The 16,611-nt window shown below is 52.9% G+C and overlaps 2 protein-coding genes across 13 annotated transcripts; one reads left to right on the top strand and one right to left on the bottom strand.

Moving 5' to 3' along the window:
- The first annotated feature begins 2 nt into the window (after window positions 1-2).
- On the top strand, window positions 3-5,035 carry MTX1 (metaxin 1). The gene is made up of 9 exons (XM_033857657.2): window positions 3-386; window positions 422-568; window positions 1,548-1,617; window positions 1,746-1,825; window positions 3,364-3,456; window positions 3,638-3,820; window positions 3,947-4,023; window positions 4,442-4,596; window positions 4,697-5,035. The coding sequence occupies exons 1-9, from the start codon at window positions 18-20 to the stop codon at window positions 4,909-4,911; spliced, it is 1,389 nt and encodes a 462-aa protein (XP_033713548.1). The 5' UTR covers window positions 3-17; the 3' UTR covers window positions 4,912-5,035.
- On the bottom strand, window positions 1,873-10,099 carry GBA1 (glucosylceramidase beta 1). 12 transcript variants are annotated; one of them, XR_012332699.1, is made up of 13 exons: window positions 9,940-10,019; window positions 9,467-9,554; window positions 9,028-9,219; window positions 8,763-8,909; window positions 8,294-8,427; window positions 7,899-8,071; window positions 7,427-7,664; window positions 6,858-7,082; window positions 6,330-6,493; window positions 5,789-5,905; window positions 5,571-5,696; window positions 4,677-5,186; window positions 1,873-2,057 (listed from the first exon to the last, which is right to left on the bottom strand). XR_012332699.1 is itself a non-coding variant. In XM_019933776.3 (12 exons), the coding sequence occupies exons 1-11, from the start codon at window positions 9,964-9,966 to the stop codon at window positions 5,591-5,593; spliced, it is 1,611 nt and encodes a 536-aa protein (XP_019789335.1). In that variant the 5' UTR covers window positions 9,967-10,099; the 3' UTR covers window positions 1,873-2,057; window positions 5,571-5,590. The 12 variants fall into 12 exon arrangements, 8 of the variants coding, with proteins under 8 accessions (XP_019789335.1, XP_019789283.1, XP_019789290.1 ...); XR_012332696.1 differs by having other exon boundaries at window positions 4,677-5,180; XR_012332700.1 differs by having other exon boundaries at window positions 1,873-2,054; window positions 4,677-5,180.
- Window positions 10,100-16,611: the final 6,512 nt, after the last annotated feature.

Here is a 16,611-nt window from a genome sequence, read left to right as displayed (position 1 = left end):
AACGCGCTGTGGAAAACATGCAGCTCGGGGGACCCCCCCCCACCCCCGCAGCCCCCGCTCGGGGCCGAGCCCTGCGGGGCCCCCAGAGCAGCCCAGACCTCGTGCAGATTTGCGAGGGCCCCCAGAGCCCGTCCAGGAGCACAAAACCCCCCTCTCCTAGGCCCGCCGCGCCTTCGGGGGTTCAGGGCTCCCCTCGGCCGAGGTACCCTGACTCTCCAAGGCGCGCCGCGCTGAGAGCCCTTCCCCCCTTCGCGAGCCACCTCTGGATCAGGCGGCGTCCGCCCTCCCCCGAAGCCCTCGGCCCCGCCCCACGCCGTCAGGCAGCCTCTCTGGCCGGGATAAGCCGCGCCCTCCTGAGGGCCTCCCCCGGCTCTCCACTGCGATCCGCCTGAGGGGCGGGGGGCGGATCCGCACAGTGGAGGGCGGATCCGCACAGTGGAGGGCGGAAGCGCAGGGGGAGGTGCTTCCGGGACAGAGGGCGGGCAAGATGGCGGCGCCCATGGAGCTGTTCTGCTGGTCAGGGGGCTGGGGCCTGCCCTCAGTGGACCTGGACAGCCTGGCCGTGCTGGTGAGGAGCGGCGCCGGCGCCCTCTGCTGCGCCCTGGAGGACTGGGGAGGGGGCCCGGACTAGCCGGTCATTCGAATTTTGCCAGGGCGCCTCAGCACGCGTGCAATGGGGGAAACTGAGGCCATCAAAGAGCGTGACTGGCCGGTATAGACTCAGTGTCCTGTGTCGTAGCAGCCTAGGTTTTGTTTAGCGATGGAAAGAGGCCTGATCAGGGGTTCAGAAGATGAGTTTTAGTTCTTGAACATCCATTTACTGGCTCTGTGACCTTGGGACGATCCCTTCTTTCTGGGCGCTGTTTCTTCATCCAGAGGTTTACTAAGGCTGGACGATCTCAGGGTTCTCCGGCTCGGCATTGCTGCTTTCTCCTCAGCCTCCCTTTCCTCCTCCTCAATCAACAGCATTTACTGAGTTTATTCTTTATTTAACCAAAGGGCCCACAGCCAGGCTCTGTAGAAAATGCTTTGGAGCCAGGCAGACTAGTTCACTTCACACATTCACTCACTCATTTAATAAGCATGTATTAGGCCTCTTCCAAATACTAAACATTGGCATGCAAAGATGAATAGCATTTGGTCCCTCCCCTGAAGTTGTTCACAGAAAGATAGACGTGTCAGCAAATAAGTGTAATAAAATGTTCAGGTGCTAAGTTATAAGTAGGAACAGGCCATAGAGACTGCCCAGGAAGGAATGGTTAGTGCTTCCAAACGAGGCTAGGTGTTCACCAGGTAGATGGCAGGAGAGGAGAGAGAGGGAAGGATTTTCCTGGCTGACTTGTAATCATGGACATGTCCATAATCTCTGTGAGCCTTGTGTTGCCCATTGTAAAATGGGAACAGTAATGTCTACCTCTTTTTTTGTGAGGCAATTCCTAAACATAGGGCATAGCACAAAAGGTATTCAATAAATGTTATTTCTTTTCTTGATTCCCCTGTGGGGGCCATGTCCCTGGCCTCTCTGCCTTCTGCTTCCTTCCCTGCAGACCTATGCCAGATTTACTGGTGCCCCACTCAAGGTGCACAAGATCACCAACCCCTGGCGGAGCCCTTCAGGTACCCAGTGTCCCTGGGGGGTGAGGAAGGGAGTGTACAAGGGGAAGAGCAGGAGACAGACAGGGATGTGATGCAGTTATGTATGGATAGGCAGCTCTCTGGTGGACATACTTCTTTCTCAACGTCAGGAACTCTGCCTGCCCTTCAGACCAGTCATGGAGAGGTCATCTCAGTACCACACAAGATCATCACCCACCTTCGAAAAGAGGTAGGTGGCTTGGGTAGGGGGGCTACCAGTGAGAGACGTTCAGTCAATTCAGTGCAACACACATTTATTGAGTACCAAATATATGCCAAACCAGACACAGGGGACCGAGCTTCAAGGGACATATAGTCTGGTTGAGGAGACACAGACGTGTTGCTGTGATGTAGTAAGTAGTAGGGTAGAGATTCAGCTAGGCCACTGTCAAGGCATCTGGAGGCACAATGACTTCTGCCTGCTGGGTGAGGAGGGAGAGATGAACAGGCTGATGACACATGGAAGGGAAAGGAGAGTAGGAGAGAACAGTTGGCTCAGATGAGGTCCTCAAAGATGAGACCAGAAAAAAAAAGGTGGCACCAGACAGGGATTGCTAAGGGCCATTGCCCTTTTTTCAGGGACCAGGTTGGGCTTTATAATATGGGGCTCAGGATGGATGAGGCTAAGAGCCAGGGTGGGGAAGTTGAGAGAGCATTACGAGAGGATTGGGGAGGCCTAGGCTGTGCTTTTCACTGTCATTGGCTGTGTGACCTTGAGCAAATTGCTTAACCTCTCAGAGCCGTAAGCTTCTTATTTGTAAAACTATGGGGCTTAGCCAGGATGCTTTCCAAGGGCTCTTCTAGTTTCATGGTCTAGTTCCAAAAGTGAACATATTGTCAGAAATGGGGCCCTCATTCATTTCTACTTTCCCAAAGGTGGAGGAACCAGGGAATTAATGGAGGCTTGAGAGGGGATCCAGGTAAAAGCCAGAGTTCCTGGCGGGACTGGGCTATTGTTGCCTTATGTATGAACACAGCTTTCCCAGTTTCCAAAGAGTTTTCTCCTAACACAGCCACACTGAGAGAAAGATTATTATCCCTATTCCATGAGGGAGAATGAGGCTCAGAGAGATTTAAGGATCACACTCAAGAGGTTATTTGGGGACAGCGTTTACTCAGGATGTGGAGGAGGGTGCTGAGGAGCAGATACTGGAGCCTACAAGGTGTGGCAGGCTGAGACCTGGGGGTATGGTTGGAATGTGTGTGGTGGTGGCGCCTGGGCCATGGAATGACATAGAAGAAACACCCAAGAGCTGGGCACTGGGGCCCTAGACGTGGGTTCACTGGGTCTTGGGAGCATGAGGATGGCGTCCCCTAGTACCTGAGGCACTGACTGAGGCCCAACCTGCATCTGAGCTCCGCTCTGCTAGTTTTGTGGTGTCTGGATCGGAGAAGTTACTGTTAGAAAGTTGCCGTCAGCAGGCATCCTGCCAGCTTTCTGTGGAAACTCTGGGAGCTGCTCCTGGTTTGTGGCTGGGCCTTCCTTCCAACTCCCAATGGGCGCGGGACCTTGACGGCCAGCAGGCTCCAAGGTCCAGGCTTCCCGCCAACAGCAACAGGCTACTGACTGGGCCCAGGCAAGGGGGCCTCAGCGAGCAAAGCCCCACACTCTACCTCTGCTACACTCAGAGGTCAGTGTGGGTGGTGCCAGACAGGATGCCTCCCTCCTTGAGGAAGTGTCCCTGGAGTCCTCCAGCATCCACCTCACAGTGGATGTTTCCTCCACAGAAGTACAATGCTGATTATGATCTGTCAGCCCGGCAAGGAGCAGACACCTTGGCCTTTATGTCTCTGCTGGAGGAGAAGCTGCTCCCGGTGCTGGTGAGTGTGCCCAGACCTCCCAGCATGGGTGGTCAGTGGGGGAGGGGGTCGGGCATACACACAGACACCCCCCCACACCCCCCCCACAGGCTTGGAGCAGCGTGGGGACCAGAAGCCCACCCTGGGTCAGGCAGGTGCACTGGCTCAGACCTGCTTCTTCCTTCCTATACACCCAATCCAGATACATACTTTCTGGGTAGACGCCAAGAACTATGTGGAAGTAACCCGGAAGTGGTACGCAGAGGCTATGCCCTTTCCCCTCAACTTCTTCCTGCCTGGCCGCATGCAGCGGCAGTACGTGGAGCGGCTGCAGCTGCTGTGTGGGGAGCACAGGCCAGAGGAGGAGGAAGAGCTGGAGAAGGAGGTACCTCTGGGACAGGGGGCTGTTGTATGAGAGGAGCCCCCAGGGCGATGGCCAGGAGTGGGAGTGCCTGGCAGGGGAGGTGGCACTGTTCCCGCAGCCGCAAGCTGACCTGGTGTCCCCCTATAGCTGTACCAGGAAGCTCGGGAATGCCTGACCCTTCTCTCTCAGCGCCTGGGCTCTCAGAAATTCTTCTTTGGAGATGCGTGAGTCTGACTCCCGGGGAATCATAGGTGGCTTGGAAGAAGGTACAGGTTCAGACAGCCACAGAGGCTAGGGTGGGCTCAGGCTCTGGAAAAGAGGTCCTCGGGACAGACATTGGATCTGGTGACAGTGGGGCTGTGTGTGGGCCCGGAGCCGCCTCAGTGGTACAGGAGGGTGGGAGGGCCGCCAGGCCCAGGAGGGGCCTGCTGGGCTGTGGGGCACTCAATGTGCCCTTTATGCAGCCCTGGGATAGAGTCCCATTCAAGGCAGGCTGGCGCCACCTGGGGCGCCTTCCCCACACCAGGACCAGAACTGTGTGTCCTCTCCTCCCCTGCTGCCCAGAGCCTACCTTTCCAGGGCCGACTCTTCCTCCGACTCCATCTCTCCCCTTCTCCATCCCACCCTTTCTCTCTGCTGCAGCCCCGCCTCCCTGGATGCCTTTGTCTTCAGCTACTTGGCCCTGCTGCAGCAGGCGAAGCTGCCCAGTGGGAAACTGCAGGCCCACCTGCGGGGGCTGCACAACCTCTGTGCCTACTGCACCCATATCCTCAGCCTGTACTTCCCCTGGGAGGGAGGTAAGGGGCAGATGGGTGGGGGGTGGGCGCTAGCTCTGCGGAGAGTGGGCAGGGATCCAGAAACCAGCCCCCCGACCCACCTTCCTTCCTTGCCCCTCAGCTGAGGTGCCACCTCCACGCCAGACACCAGCAAACCCAGAGACTGAGGAGGAGCCATATCGGCGCCGGAACCAGATCCTATCCGTGTTGGCGGGGCTGGCAGCCATGGCGGGTTATGCCTTGCTCAGTGGCATTGTCTCCATCCAGCGGGCACCACCTGCCCGGGCCCCACGCACACGGGCCCTGGGCATGGCTGAGGAGGTTGAAGAGGAATGATTTATCCTCATGCTCCCAGGACTGATTTTTCTACTGTCATGCATTCCAGAGGCTCCTGTGTTTCCCCATTGTTGGTATGGCTGGAAATGGGGTCCCACCCCCAGAATAAAACTGCTCACACTGACTGGGATCAGACATTCTCTCCTTTAAGAGGCTGCCATTTTTCCTCGCTGGACCAAGGGGGCCATCTGGGTGCTTGAGTCTACCCACTGGTGCTTGACTTCTTTCACTGCCTGTGCCCTGGTGCTGACATCTGCATGGACCTGGTTCTGCATCTCCAAGAAAGACAAGCACTTCCCAGTTTTGGGTTCAGCTTTCCTAGTCTCTTCCTTTCCTTAATCTCTCTTGCCATCCACCCCCCCACCCCTGTGTTTGTACAGACAGTGAGCTCACCCTGGGCCTGGGCCCAGTTTCCACAGGCAACCAGCACACAGCACACGCTCACACAAGCATGGGGGTGGAGGACCACTGGGGCCTCCCGGTCCTTTCCCTAGGGGCCTCCAGCCCCTGGCACCAACTAGAGGGGAGAGTGAGTCACCCAAACCACTGCCTCTGGGCTTACGTCACGTAAGCTCCCCCCCAGTCCTGCTGTACCCTCTGTAGCCACAGACAGCATGTGAGCTGACTATCCCTTCAATGTCCATGCTGAGCCTAGGCACCTGCTTGGGTATCTGTCCCATCACTGGCGACGCCACAGGTAGGTGTGAATGGAGTAGCCAGGTGAGATAGCTTCCACGAAGCCCACGGCAGGATCCTTGATGGTAAGAGGCACATCCTTAGAGGAGCTGGGGCAGATGGGGAGGAGAAGCTGAGAGTGTGATCCTGCCAAGCCCACCGTCTTGTCCTCAGCCCAGTTCCCAGGCCCCACTGCTCTCACCGGTTTAGCACGACCACAACTGCAGAGCCATCGGGATGTATCAGTGCCACTGTGTCCAAGTCATTCTTCTCACTGGCAACCAGCCCCACTCTCTGAGATCCCTCAGGAATGAACTTGCTGAAGTGGGAACAGGCATCGTCAGGGACCCCAGCCCAGCTCCCCTGGCCCTGAGGGCAGCTCCCATCAGTCTCTCACTTAAGAAGTCATCTTCCCTACCACCTACCCCCTCCCCCTAGAACCCTTCCAAAGCTCTGCCCTAACTCTCCAGGCCTCAAGCTGTGCGGCTGGGCGTGCCCTGCCCTCCCGCCTCCCAGTCCCAGCAGCGGGCATTCAGGGATTGTCTGTGTCTCGAATGCCAGCTAGTCACTGCCTGCCTAGATGGTGCAAGGGGGACATGCATGCTGCTCCCAAAGTTCCCACCCTCAGCACCTTCCTGCCTCCTCACTGGGGCGGGGGGAGGGGGGAGAGGGGGCGGGGATACAATCCCAGTGCAGGAGATGCCAGGACTGGTGTGGAGTGGGGGTGCCTGCCCTCCACTCACCTGAAGTGGCCAAGGTGGTAAAACATGGGCTGTTTGTAAAATGTGTCCTTGGCGATGTCCACAATGATGGGGCTGTCGACAAAGTTGCGCACCCAATTGGGTCCCCCCTCAGGGTTTAGGGCGAGGTTCCAGTCAGTCCAGCCGACCACATGGTAGAGGAGGTTCTAGGGTAGGAACAGGGCAGAGACAAAGGCCCCCAGTGAATACAGTTAAGTGTCACATGAGGGAGACGGGCTATGGTGCCTCAGCCTTTGTGAGGGGAGTAATATCTAAGGAGCAAGGGTTTGTGAGGACAGAGGCATCGCCAGAGAAGCTGAGGAGTCTGAGGCAGATGTAACCGCTCAAGCATTTGGAACGAGGGTGACGGTGTGCAGATCTGTGAAGGGAAGGCAACAGAGGGGATCATGATATCCCAAAATTTGCTCCAAAGAGTAAGCCAGCTGGGGAAAAGCTGGAGAGGAGCCTTTGGTGAGACTAGCAAGGGGGCTGAGGTGGTCTGCTTTGCGGAAAGGGAGACAGGTGGTTCACCGTGATGATGCTGTGGCTGTACTGCATCCCTCGATCCCAGGAGCCCAGCCGCACGCTCTGCTCCCAGAACTTGGAGCCCACACAGGCCTCTGAGGCAAAGAGCATGGTGTTGGGGAACAGGCGATGTGTCTCCCCCAGGGTGGCTTTTGCTGGAGCCAGAAAGTCCAGGTACCAATGTACAGCGATGCCATGAACATACTTAGCTGCTTCTGGGTCTGCCAGCACCTGTACAGGGAAAGGGAAGGACTACTGGGGAAAGAGAGCCACTGAGCCTGGGTCCTGCACAAAGGGTTCTGGAAGAGGCATAGGAGCTGAGAAGTGGGCAGTGGGATGAACACAACTTAGAGGGGGTTAAAGTGACAACCGTGGAGATTCATGGGGCCCTGGAGATGCAGAGGGGGATCGCCACCACCACCAGCACCCCAGGGGTGCCACCTGGGCACCTGGTCCCAGCCAGGGTGCTCTAGGAATCAAGAGTTGGGGCAGGGAAGGCACTCTGTTCGGGAGCCAGCCATTCGGATGCTGGGCTTGGGGGTCACTAGGGCACCCATGGAGCTCCTGGTCCTTACCACCTGGGCCCAGTGGGGCAGCAGCAGGCGTTGGTCATCTAGCATGAGCAGTCGGACGTTGCGGTGTGTACTGTTGGCCAGGGTGGGGCCCAGGTCACGGGCGATGAAGTCTCGCTGGTGTTCAGGGGTGAAGCCCAGGCACTGGAAGGGGTACCCGCTAAATAGCCCTGCAGAAGGCTCGTTCTCAGCTGTCACTGCCCAGAACTGTAACTTGTGCTCAGCATAGGCATCCAGGAACCTGGCGAGGGAAAGGGTGTGAGTGATCATGGCCAAGACAGGGAACCAAGACCCTGGGGAATAGGAGGCCTGACTGGGTGGGGGAAAACTGAGGGGCCTGAGTCTGAAAGACCCAGAAGGTAGAAAGGTGAGCTGAGGAGATCTGGAGGCGGAACCAGATCAAGGGCTGGGACGTAGACCAGGGTGTCCAAGATGGGAGGCTGGTCCGGACCCCATGGCCCTGCTGTTCCCTTACTTGACAAAGTATCTGGCCCAGGTCTGGTGGTAGAGATCCCCTGGATGACCCTTGAGTGTCCCCTTCCCATTCACTGCCCCATTGGTCTTGAGCCAAGTGGGTGATGTCCAGGGACTGGCAAAGAGTGAGACAGGGCGCTGGGCCAACTCCAGGGCTCGGTGAATCAGGGGTATCTAGAAACAAAGGTGGTGAGGAGAGAGACATCCAGAGTTGGAACATAAACAGGGCCCACCCAGTGTATCAGGCCTAGCTATCAGCCTCCTCCCTCCCACCCCAGGACAGAACACAGAGAGCAGAGGGCACATTCTATGTCTCTCTGCAGACTGCTCTAGCCCGAGGCCTCTCAACCACCAGGCATCAATGCCACCGGGGCCTGAGGCAGCCAGAGTGGCCACCTTGAGCTTGACATCTTCCTCTGGCAGGCTGAAGTTGAGCAACTGGAAGTCATCAGGGGTGTCCGCATAGGTGTAGGTGCGGATGGAGAAGTCACAGCTGGCCATGGGGACCCGCATGATGTTGTATTCGATCCCTGCAGAAAAAGAAGACCAAGATATGTGTGTCTGAGTAAGTAGGAGAATGTGGGGCACTGTCTACCACTTGCCAGTCCTAAATTACTGAGGGCTGAGAGTTACTGAGAGTTACTGAGAGTCTGAGTTGAGGGCTAAGGGGAACTTGGGCTCTGGGTGAAGCGCAGACCTTCTGAGCCTGAGAGGCCCCAGGCACTCAGCAGAAGATGGGTAGGACAATCTTTTTTTTCACTGGGCATTAAGAGAGACCCATATGTCAGGGATGGGTGGATGTCAGGGTCAAAGGAAAGGTCAAAGTGTCAATTGCACTATGTCATCTTGTCCCCTTCCTCCTTACCTTCTTTAGAGAAGTACGATTTGAGTAGTAAATCCCGTGCAGGAGGTGACAGGGCAAGGATGTTGAGAGCAGCAGCATCTGTCACGGCCCCTCCAAAACCCTTCACTTTCTGGAACTTCTGATCTGGCTGCAGGGTCAACAGCAGCCCTGAGGACATCCGCAGGGAATAAAGGGTGTCAGTGCACAGGGGAGAAACTCCATGGTGACTGCCGGCATGATTTAGCTCCAGGAGGACCCCAGCCTGGGTGAGGGGTGTAGTGGTTACCTGTGCCTGTGCGGTTGGCCTGGATGGTCCCCAGACTCAGCTCCATTCGGCGCCCACTGCGTGTGCTCTCAAAGCGGCTGAAGGTGCCAGGGTCAGGCAGGGTCAGGGGGTCAAGAGAGTCACAGTACGTAGCATTGCAGACACAGACCACTGAGCTGTAGCCAAAGCTTTTAGGGCTGCAGGGGCGGGCACCTGGGAGGGAGAGAGCACAAGAGAGGCAAGGGCTGAAGGAGGAAGATGGGGAGAAGGGACACACTAGTTGAAAGGAAAGACTGAATACTGATTTCAAAGATTCTCTTGATGTACCCCACAGTTGATCTCAGTCACTCAAAAGGGTTTAGTGAGCATCTAATGAAGTCCACCACCGTATGTCAGAGACTACCAAAGGAACATAAGGCAGAAGGGGGCCTCGGGGCTCCCTCCCTCCTCCTTGACTCACCTGATGCCCACGACACGGCCTGAAGTAGAAGCAATCCCATGAGACTGGGAGCCATGATGCCTACTCTGTCCTGGGGCTTGGGACACTCCTGAGAACAGAATGAGGAGAGGCTAGAGGGCAAGCCCCTCTCCACCTCTCATCTACTCTCCCAGGCAGGGCTCGGCTGCCTGTGGGCACCCAGCCTAGTCTCCCACCTTTAATAGAATGGAACAAAGCCCACAGACACCTGGGTCCAGACACCCTCCAAGCCCTCTGCTAATAATAGCTCTCTGCCCACCCCGACCAGGACCCTCCTCCACCCCTCGTCCTAACCATTTCTCCCTCAACCTCACCTTCCCTCCATCTGTCCCTCCATCAAAGGGCCGTGATGGCCTGGTTTCGAGGAGAGTGTGTCGTTCACTGAATTCCAGAGCCTGGAGCGCCAGGATTCCAGAAAGAGCGACAAGACCATTTGGGAGCCCTGGCCCACTCACCTCTCTGGAAGGACTTGAAAACACCATCACCAGATGAGAAGACTGCGGGGTTCCCAAACCTCGGAGGGATAGAGTATCAGCTAAATAAAAACAGGGGTGCAGGAGCCTGAGGTAGCCATACGTACCAGGTGAGCCCTGCGAGTTAATTCCGGCAAAATGGAGTGGATGTGTCACGTGATAACTATGGGAGAGTCACATGACACGAGAAGTGAGGCAATCGCAACCATACTTGTAAAGGGCAACTGACTGTCTTCTGGGCTGTTGGTGATTATACACCGTATGAAATTCTGGAAGGCATGTATGGATGACAACTTTAGGAAGAATCTAGATGAAAGATCTGAATGAAGGATTGGGTAGAGGCTCCCGAATCCCAAAGGATGGGAACCACAGCAGGCACATTGCTTTCTTGAGAAAAAATTTTAGTCATGCTAATAAAGGTGATACTAATAAAAGAGGTTCACTGTGCAAAATACTGAGGCCAAAATACTGAGAGATGATTAAGAAGTCTTTGCCCTATCGAGGTTCAGAAGGCTCATAAGAGTCAGACTCTTACACGGATGGTAACAGATAAAGACAAAATTGGTAACAGGTGTGCACAGAGAGGCCCTTCATGCTGGGGTTATCCTGGAAGGTTTCATGGAGGAGAAGAGGTGAGGTTTAGGGAATATTAACCAGAGAAGTGCAGGGACGATGGGCCCTGGGCAGAGGGACAGTGCTTCTCCAGTCCTCACTTGTTTCATCATCAGATGCAGATGAGAAGGAAATCACAGGACAGGGGGGTTGTGTAAAGTAGTTCAGAAACTGGAAAGTGTGGTACGAAGCTGCATCCTCAGTGGATGTGACAAGGGGGTTGTCCATGGTGTTGCCTCATGGGCCACATCATATTGATTCAGTGGGAATGACACAGAATTATGACCTGACTGACTACAGCTCTCTGAGCCTACTTCGTCACCTGTAAAATGGAGGGAATACCACCACCTCACCAGGCCACTGCTGAAATCAGGGAGATAAGCACAGTGCCTGGTACAGAGTAGACACTTGGGAACCACTTGTTTGCTGTGCCTTTTTGTTTTTTTAAATTATCTCAGTGAAGTCTTTCCAGACACACTCCAGGCAAAATTGACCATTTCTTCTTCTAGGTTCCTGTAGCCTTATAGGAGCTATAGTCTCACTGAGACTATACTGAATATAGACTATACTGAATACAGTCTCAGTGAGACGAGCTTGGTTTGAATCCTGGCTCTACCACTTACTGGCTGTTTGACCTTCAATAAATTACTTAATCACTCTAAGCCTCTGTTTCCCGTCTATAAAAGGGGAGAGATAACTCCTATCTCACAAAATTGTTGTGAGGTGGAAGTATGATAATGTGTGTCTAGCACACTGCTTGGCACCAAATACTGCAACAAGTTAGGGCTGTGTTTATGGAAGGAGCTTGGAGCTCCCCAAAGGAATGGCTTACTCGTTCTAAGTAGAAGACCTGGCACAGGGTGGGTAGGTGCCAGCTTGTTGCATTGAATTGAACCATCATCACTATGTCAAATCGGCCCCATCTAGACTTCCTGTTTTTCCAGGAAATGCTGCACAGGGCTTGTTCTTGGGAAGAGGGCAGGTGATCTTACTTCCCTCTAGTTCACTCACTCCACAAATATTTATGGATATTAAGTACATACTACATTTGCCCCTACCTCCTCTGTTGGCTTTGTTTATTTTTTAACATCTTTATTGGAGTATAATTGCTTTACAATGGTGTGTTAGTTTCTGCTGTATAACAAAGAGTATCAGCTATACATATACACATATCCCCATATCCCCTCCCCCTTGCGTCTCCCTCCCACCCTCCCTATCCCACCCCTCTAGGTGGTCACAAAGCACAGACCTGATCTCCCTGTGCTATGTGCTCTGTTGGCCTTAGAGCCCCACCCCCCTCCCTGTTTCCCTCTGCAGGCACAGAGTTTGTGAGTGTCCTGTTTCTTCTCTCACAATGTGGTTTGCCCTTGAGACTTTTATATTTTATTTTCTAAATAAAGTTGGTTATAATAAGGGCTAATAATATTTATTGAGTACTTATTCTGTGCTACTTTATGCTCATAGTCTCATTTTATTCTCATGTGGCAGATACTATTATTTTCCCCATTTTAGAGATGAGGAACCTAAGACTCTGAAAGGTCATGAAGCTGCCCTAAGTCGCTTGACTACTCAGCTGTGGAACCTGGATTTGTAATGAGGCGGGGCGGGCACATGGCCCCTCAGCTCGCGGCTGTTAGCCCGAGACCCTGAGCGCCACGGTTAAAGGTCCCGCTCCACCAACAGTCAGCCTGGCAGTGGTCCTCTCAGCAGAGAGTGGGTTAGGCCGAGGCAGATCTCGGCCTTCTCGCCGGGACCCTCCAGGCCCTGCAGCCGCGGGGCCAGCGGGTGAGCTGGGGTGCCCCGGGGACAAGCTGAGGGCTGTGTCCCGCAGAGCTACAAGCCCTCACCACAGCCACCCACTGGCCAGGTCCAGGCCTCAAAGCAGCAGCAAACCTCTGCCCCATCCCCCCCTGTGCAGCCTAATGGCAGCGGCGGTCTCCATGGGTCCCAGGCCATGGAGGCCTCAGCAACTGCAGTATATGGACACTGCCATTAAGGTAACAGCTTCAGGGACTTCCCTGGTAGCATCATGGTTAAGAATCCGCCTGCCAATGCAGGGGACATGGGTTCGATCCCTGCTCTGGGAAGATCCCACATGCCACGGAGCAACTAAGCCCGTGCACCACAACTACTGAGCCTACGCTCTAGAGCCCGCGAGCCACAACTACTGAGCCTGCGTGCTGCAACTACTGAAGCCCGCACGCCTAGAGCCCGTGCTCCACAACAAGAGAAGCCACTGCAATGAGAAGCCTGTGCACCGCAACGAAGAGCCCCGCTCTCCGCAGTTACAGAAAGCCTGCGTGCAGCAACGAACACCCAATGCGGCCAAAAATTTAAATTAATTAATTAATTAAAATAAATTTTTAAAAAAAGCTAACAGCTTCAACCAGCTTCAGTTTCTCCCTTCACATTTCTAAGACTGGTACAGCTTAGATCAGTTGTCTCCCGCTAGGAGGTGGCCAGAGGTCAGGGTTAAGCTGCAAGGACACTGCACATCATTATTTGAGGTCCACCTCTGTGGTTGGGGCTATTCTCAAAGAAGGGCAATCGTTGTGAGCTGGGAATTCACCTGACTGGTATTTGCTACAACATGTATTCCTATCAATTCTATACAAATCATTCTCTCCAGTGTAAATGAAAAGCCTGAGGGCCGGCTGGGTCCCTGGGCGCCTGGCTCCCTCAGTGATGATGGCTGGGCAGGGTCTGGGGACCTGGCCCTGAGGGTGCCGCCAGCTGAGATCTGCCTCTTCAGCAGGGCCTGGGCACTGGCAGTAAGACCCATACTGGGTGCTGCACCAACGCTCCCGGCAGGGTAACTGGCCCTCACAAGGACCCCCTCCTTTAGCCAGGGCCTGGACCTCAGAGAGTAAAGGTTGAGCCTTTGGGACCTTGCCCTTTCTCATCAGAATAGAGAATAACATTTGTTTCGGTGGAGGTTTACAGGAATGCTGTGACCTGACCGTGACCTGACCTCAAGAACAAAGGATCTGACACCAAAGAAGTCTGCAACAACTAACCACAGCCCTCCCTCACCTTTCCTATAAATGAGCTTTGCTGAAAGCTTTCTTTCCGGGAGTTCGGGTTTTTAAGGCATAAGCCACCCGTCTCCTTGCACGGCCCTGCAATAAATCTTTTTCTCTCTAAACTCCGACGTTGTGGTATTGTTTGGCCTCACTATGCGTTGGGCACACGGACTTGCGTCCGATAAGATTTGTATCCAGGGTCCTATGACACAAATGACACATTTGATGAGTGCCTCCAGTGTGCCAAATGCTACATTAGCTGCCGGTTATTTTCAAAAGCTGCTGTGCTGGTCTGCAGCGTCTGTTTTGTATTGTTTTAAAATCGTCCCATGTTTTCTACACGTGTTTTACCTGCTCAAAATGAAGCCCGGGCTTCCCTGGTGGCGCAGTGGTTGAGAGTCCGCCTGCCGATGCAGGGGACGCGGGTTCGTGACCCGGTCCGGGAGGATCCCACATGCCGCGGAGCAGCTGGGCCCGTGAGCCATGACCGCTGAGCCTGCGCGTCCGGAGCCTGTGCTCCGCAATGGGAGAGGCCAAAACGGTGAGAGGCCCGCGTTCCGCAAAAAAAAAAAAAAAAAAAAAAAAAAAATTAAGCCCAAGTTGGCTTCTGAAGTGATGGCTACGTGGCAACATTTCTGGATCTGTGTTCTTCAAAGGCATTGGTCAGGGGATAACTTGTCAATAATGAAACAGAATCCAGGGCTCCCAGGTTGGGCAAGATGGATTGATTTTCAGCTGGGGAGAGGCAGGTCTGCCTCTCTTCCCAAGCTTCACTCTCCCTGTCCTGGGAGATCTCAGCCCAACAGCCTGAGCACCCCTTTTCATAAAAAGTATTTCCTCACATACTCTCTACTATCCTGAAATGAACCTATAGATAATATGACTTACCTACACACATAATTTAAGAGAATCAATATAGTTGCCTTAATTGGCATATAAAGGAAAGATAATGGGACTATTTTTTATAGCAAAATATGTTTTCAATAAGTAAATGCTTAGGCATGATTACCTACAAGACATTATAAAATAGTCAGATATGTACTAACCTAAATGGAATAAATTAGGATTTAACAGAAGCAAAAACAGCCCATGAATTAATAATTTCAATATGTAAGTTTCATCATATGTCATTTTTACAATACGTAATTATTATTGTGCTGCAAAAACATAAAATATATGATAAAACAAAATGCTTAAAAGTCAATCTTTATGAATAAGATTCAGTGCATTCCACATGTCTTCACAAATTCACTATTTGATTCTAGGCCTTAGCAATTCAGTAAGGAAAAGGACAGTCTTTTCAACAAATGGCGCTGAGATGACTGGATATCATGCAAAAAGACAAACTTAGGGACTTCCCTGGTGGTGCAGTGGTTAAGAATCCGCCTGCCAATGCAGGGGATAAAGGTTCGAGCCCTGGTCCGGGAAGATCCCACATGCCGCGGAGCAACTAAGCCCGTGTGCCACAACTACTGAGCCTGCACTCTAGAGCCCATAAGCCACAACTACTGAGCCCACATGCCACAACTACTGAAGCCCGTGCGCCTAGAGCCTGTGTTCCGCAACAAGAGAAAACCCCACTCACCGCAACTAGAGAAAGCCTGTGTGCAGCAATGAAGACCCAAAGCAGCCAAAAATTAAAAAAATATATATATAAATAAATAAATTTATTTTTTTAAAAAAAGATAAACGTAGACCCTTACCTCACTCCATAATCAAAAATCAAAGCAAAATGGATCACAGACTTAAATGTAAGAGCTAAAATGCTTAATTTTCTGGAAGAAGGAAGGCTAGGAGTAAATCTTTGTGACCTTGGATTAGCCAGTGGTTTCTTTTTCTTTTGTTTTAGGCAACAACAAACACTTGTTTTCTCACATAGTTTCTGTGGGTAAGGAATTCAGGAGTGGCTCATCTGGATGGTTCAGACTTGAGGCTTCTCAAAAGACTGTAGCCAAGATGTTGGTCAGGGCTGCTATCATCTGTAGTAGGCTTGACTGGGCTGAGGCTCTGCTTCCAAGTTAAGCCACTAACATAGGTGGTGAACTGGGGCTGGCTGTTGGCAGAAGGCCTCAGTTCCCTACCATGTGGAATAATTCATAGGGCTGCTTGAGTGTCCTCACAACATGGCAGCTGGATTCCTCTCCAGTGAGTGATCTAAGAGATTGTAAGGCGGAAGCCACAAGGTCCTAGCCTCAGGAGTCACACATTATCATTTTCACAATAGCCTATTGGTTACACAGGTCTTCTATACAGATGTGTGGGGGGCAGAGGGGCTAAATAAAGGTGTAAACACCAGGAGGTGGGGATCATTTGGGGGCCATCTAGGAGGCAATCTGCCATAGTCCGTCCCCTGGCTTCCCATAAGTCATGTCCCTCCCACATGTAAATACTATTACTTCCTCCCAAGGTTCCCAGAAGTCTCATCGTCTTATAGCTTAAGTTCAGAATCTCTTTAGACAATGGTTTCTTATTTATGATTCCAAAACACAAATGACAGAAGAAAAAAAAGATAAATTGGACTTCATCAAAATGAAAAGTGTTTGTGTTTCAAAGGATGTCATCAAGAAAGTGAAAAGACATCCCACAAAATGGGATAAAATACTTTCAAATCATATCTCTGATAGAGGCCTAGTATCCAAAATATATAAAGGACTCTTATAACTCAGTAATTAGAAGATAACCCAATTAAAAAATGGGCAAAGGACTTGAATAGATATTTCTCCAAAGATAATATAAAAATGGGCAACAAGCGCATGAAAAGATGCTTGACAACATCAGTCATTAAGGAAACGCAAATCAAAACCACTATGATGGGCTTCCCTGGTGGCGCAGTGGTTGGGAGTCTGCCTCCCGATGCAGGGGACGCGGGTTCGTGACCCGGTCCGGGAGGAACCCCCATGCCGCGGAGCGGCTGGGCCCGTGAGCCACGGCCGCTGAGCCTGCGCGTCCGGAGCCTGTGTTCCGCAACGGGAGAGGCCACAGCAGTGAGAGGCCCACATACCGCAAAAAAACCCAACAC

The sequence above is a fragment of the Tursiops truncatus genome, chromosome 1 (genome assembly GCF_011762595.2).
Source record: "Tursiops truncatus isolate mTurTru1 chromosome 1, mTurTru1.mat.Y, whole genome shotgun sequence".
Taxonomy (NCBI): domain Eukaryota; kingdom Metazoa; phylum Chordata; class Mammalia; order Artiodactyla; family Delphinidae; genus Tursiops; species Tursiops truncatus.
This window is presented reverse-complemented; position numbering and strand designations above follow the sequence as displayed.

Excerpts from the sequence above, each read along its gene's own strand:
- MTX1 (XM_033857657.2), top strand. The coding sequence starts at position 18 with ATGCAGCTCGGGGGACCCCCCCCCACCCCCGCAGCCCCCGCTCGGGGC. Across the intron at positions 569-1,547 it reads TGGACAGCCTGGCCGTGCTG|ACCTATGCCAGATTTACTGG; the intron begins GTGAGGAGCGGC and ends CCTTCCCTGCAG. Across the intron at positions 4,597-4,696 it reads GTACTTCCCCTGGGAGGGAG|CTGAGGTGCCACCTCCACGC; the intron begins GTAAGGGGCAGA and ends CTTGCCCCTCAG.
- GBA1 (XM_019933776.3), bottom strand. The coding sequence starts at position 9,966 with ATGGTGTTTTCAAGTCCTTCCAGAGAG. Across the intron at positions 9,220-9,466 it reads GGCCGTGTCGTGGGCATCAG|GTGCCCGCCCCTGCAGCCCT; the intron begins GTGAGTCAAGGA and ends TCTCCCTCCCAG. Across the intron at positions 5,697-5,788 it reads GTTGTGGTCGTGCTAAACCG|CTCCTCTAAGGATGTGCCTC; the intron begins GTGAGAGCAGTG and ends CATCTGCCCCAG.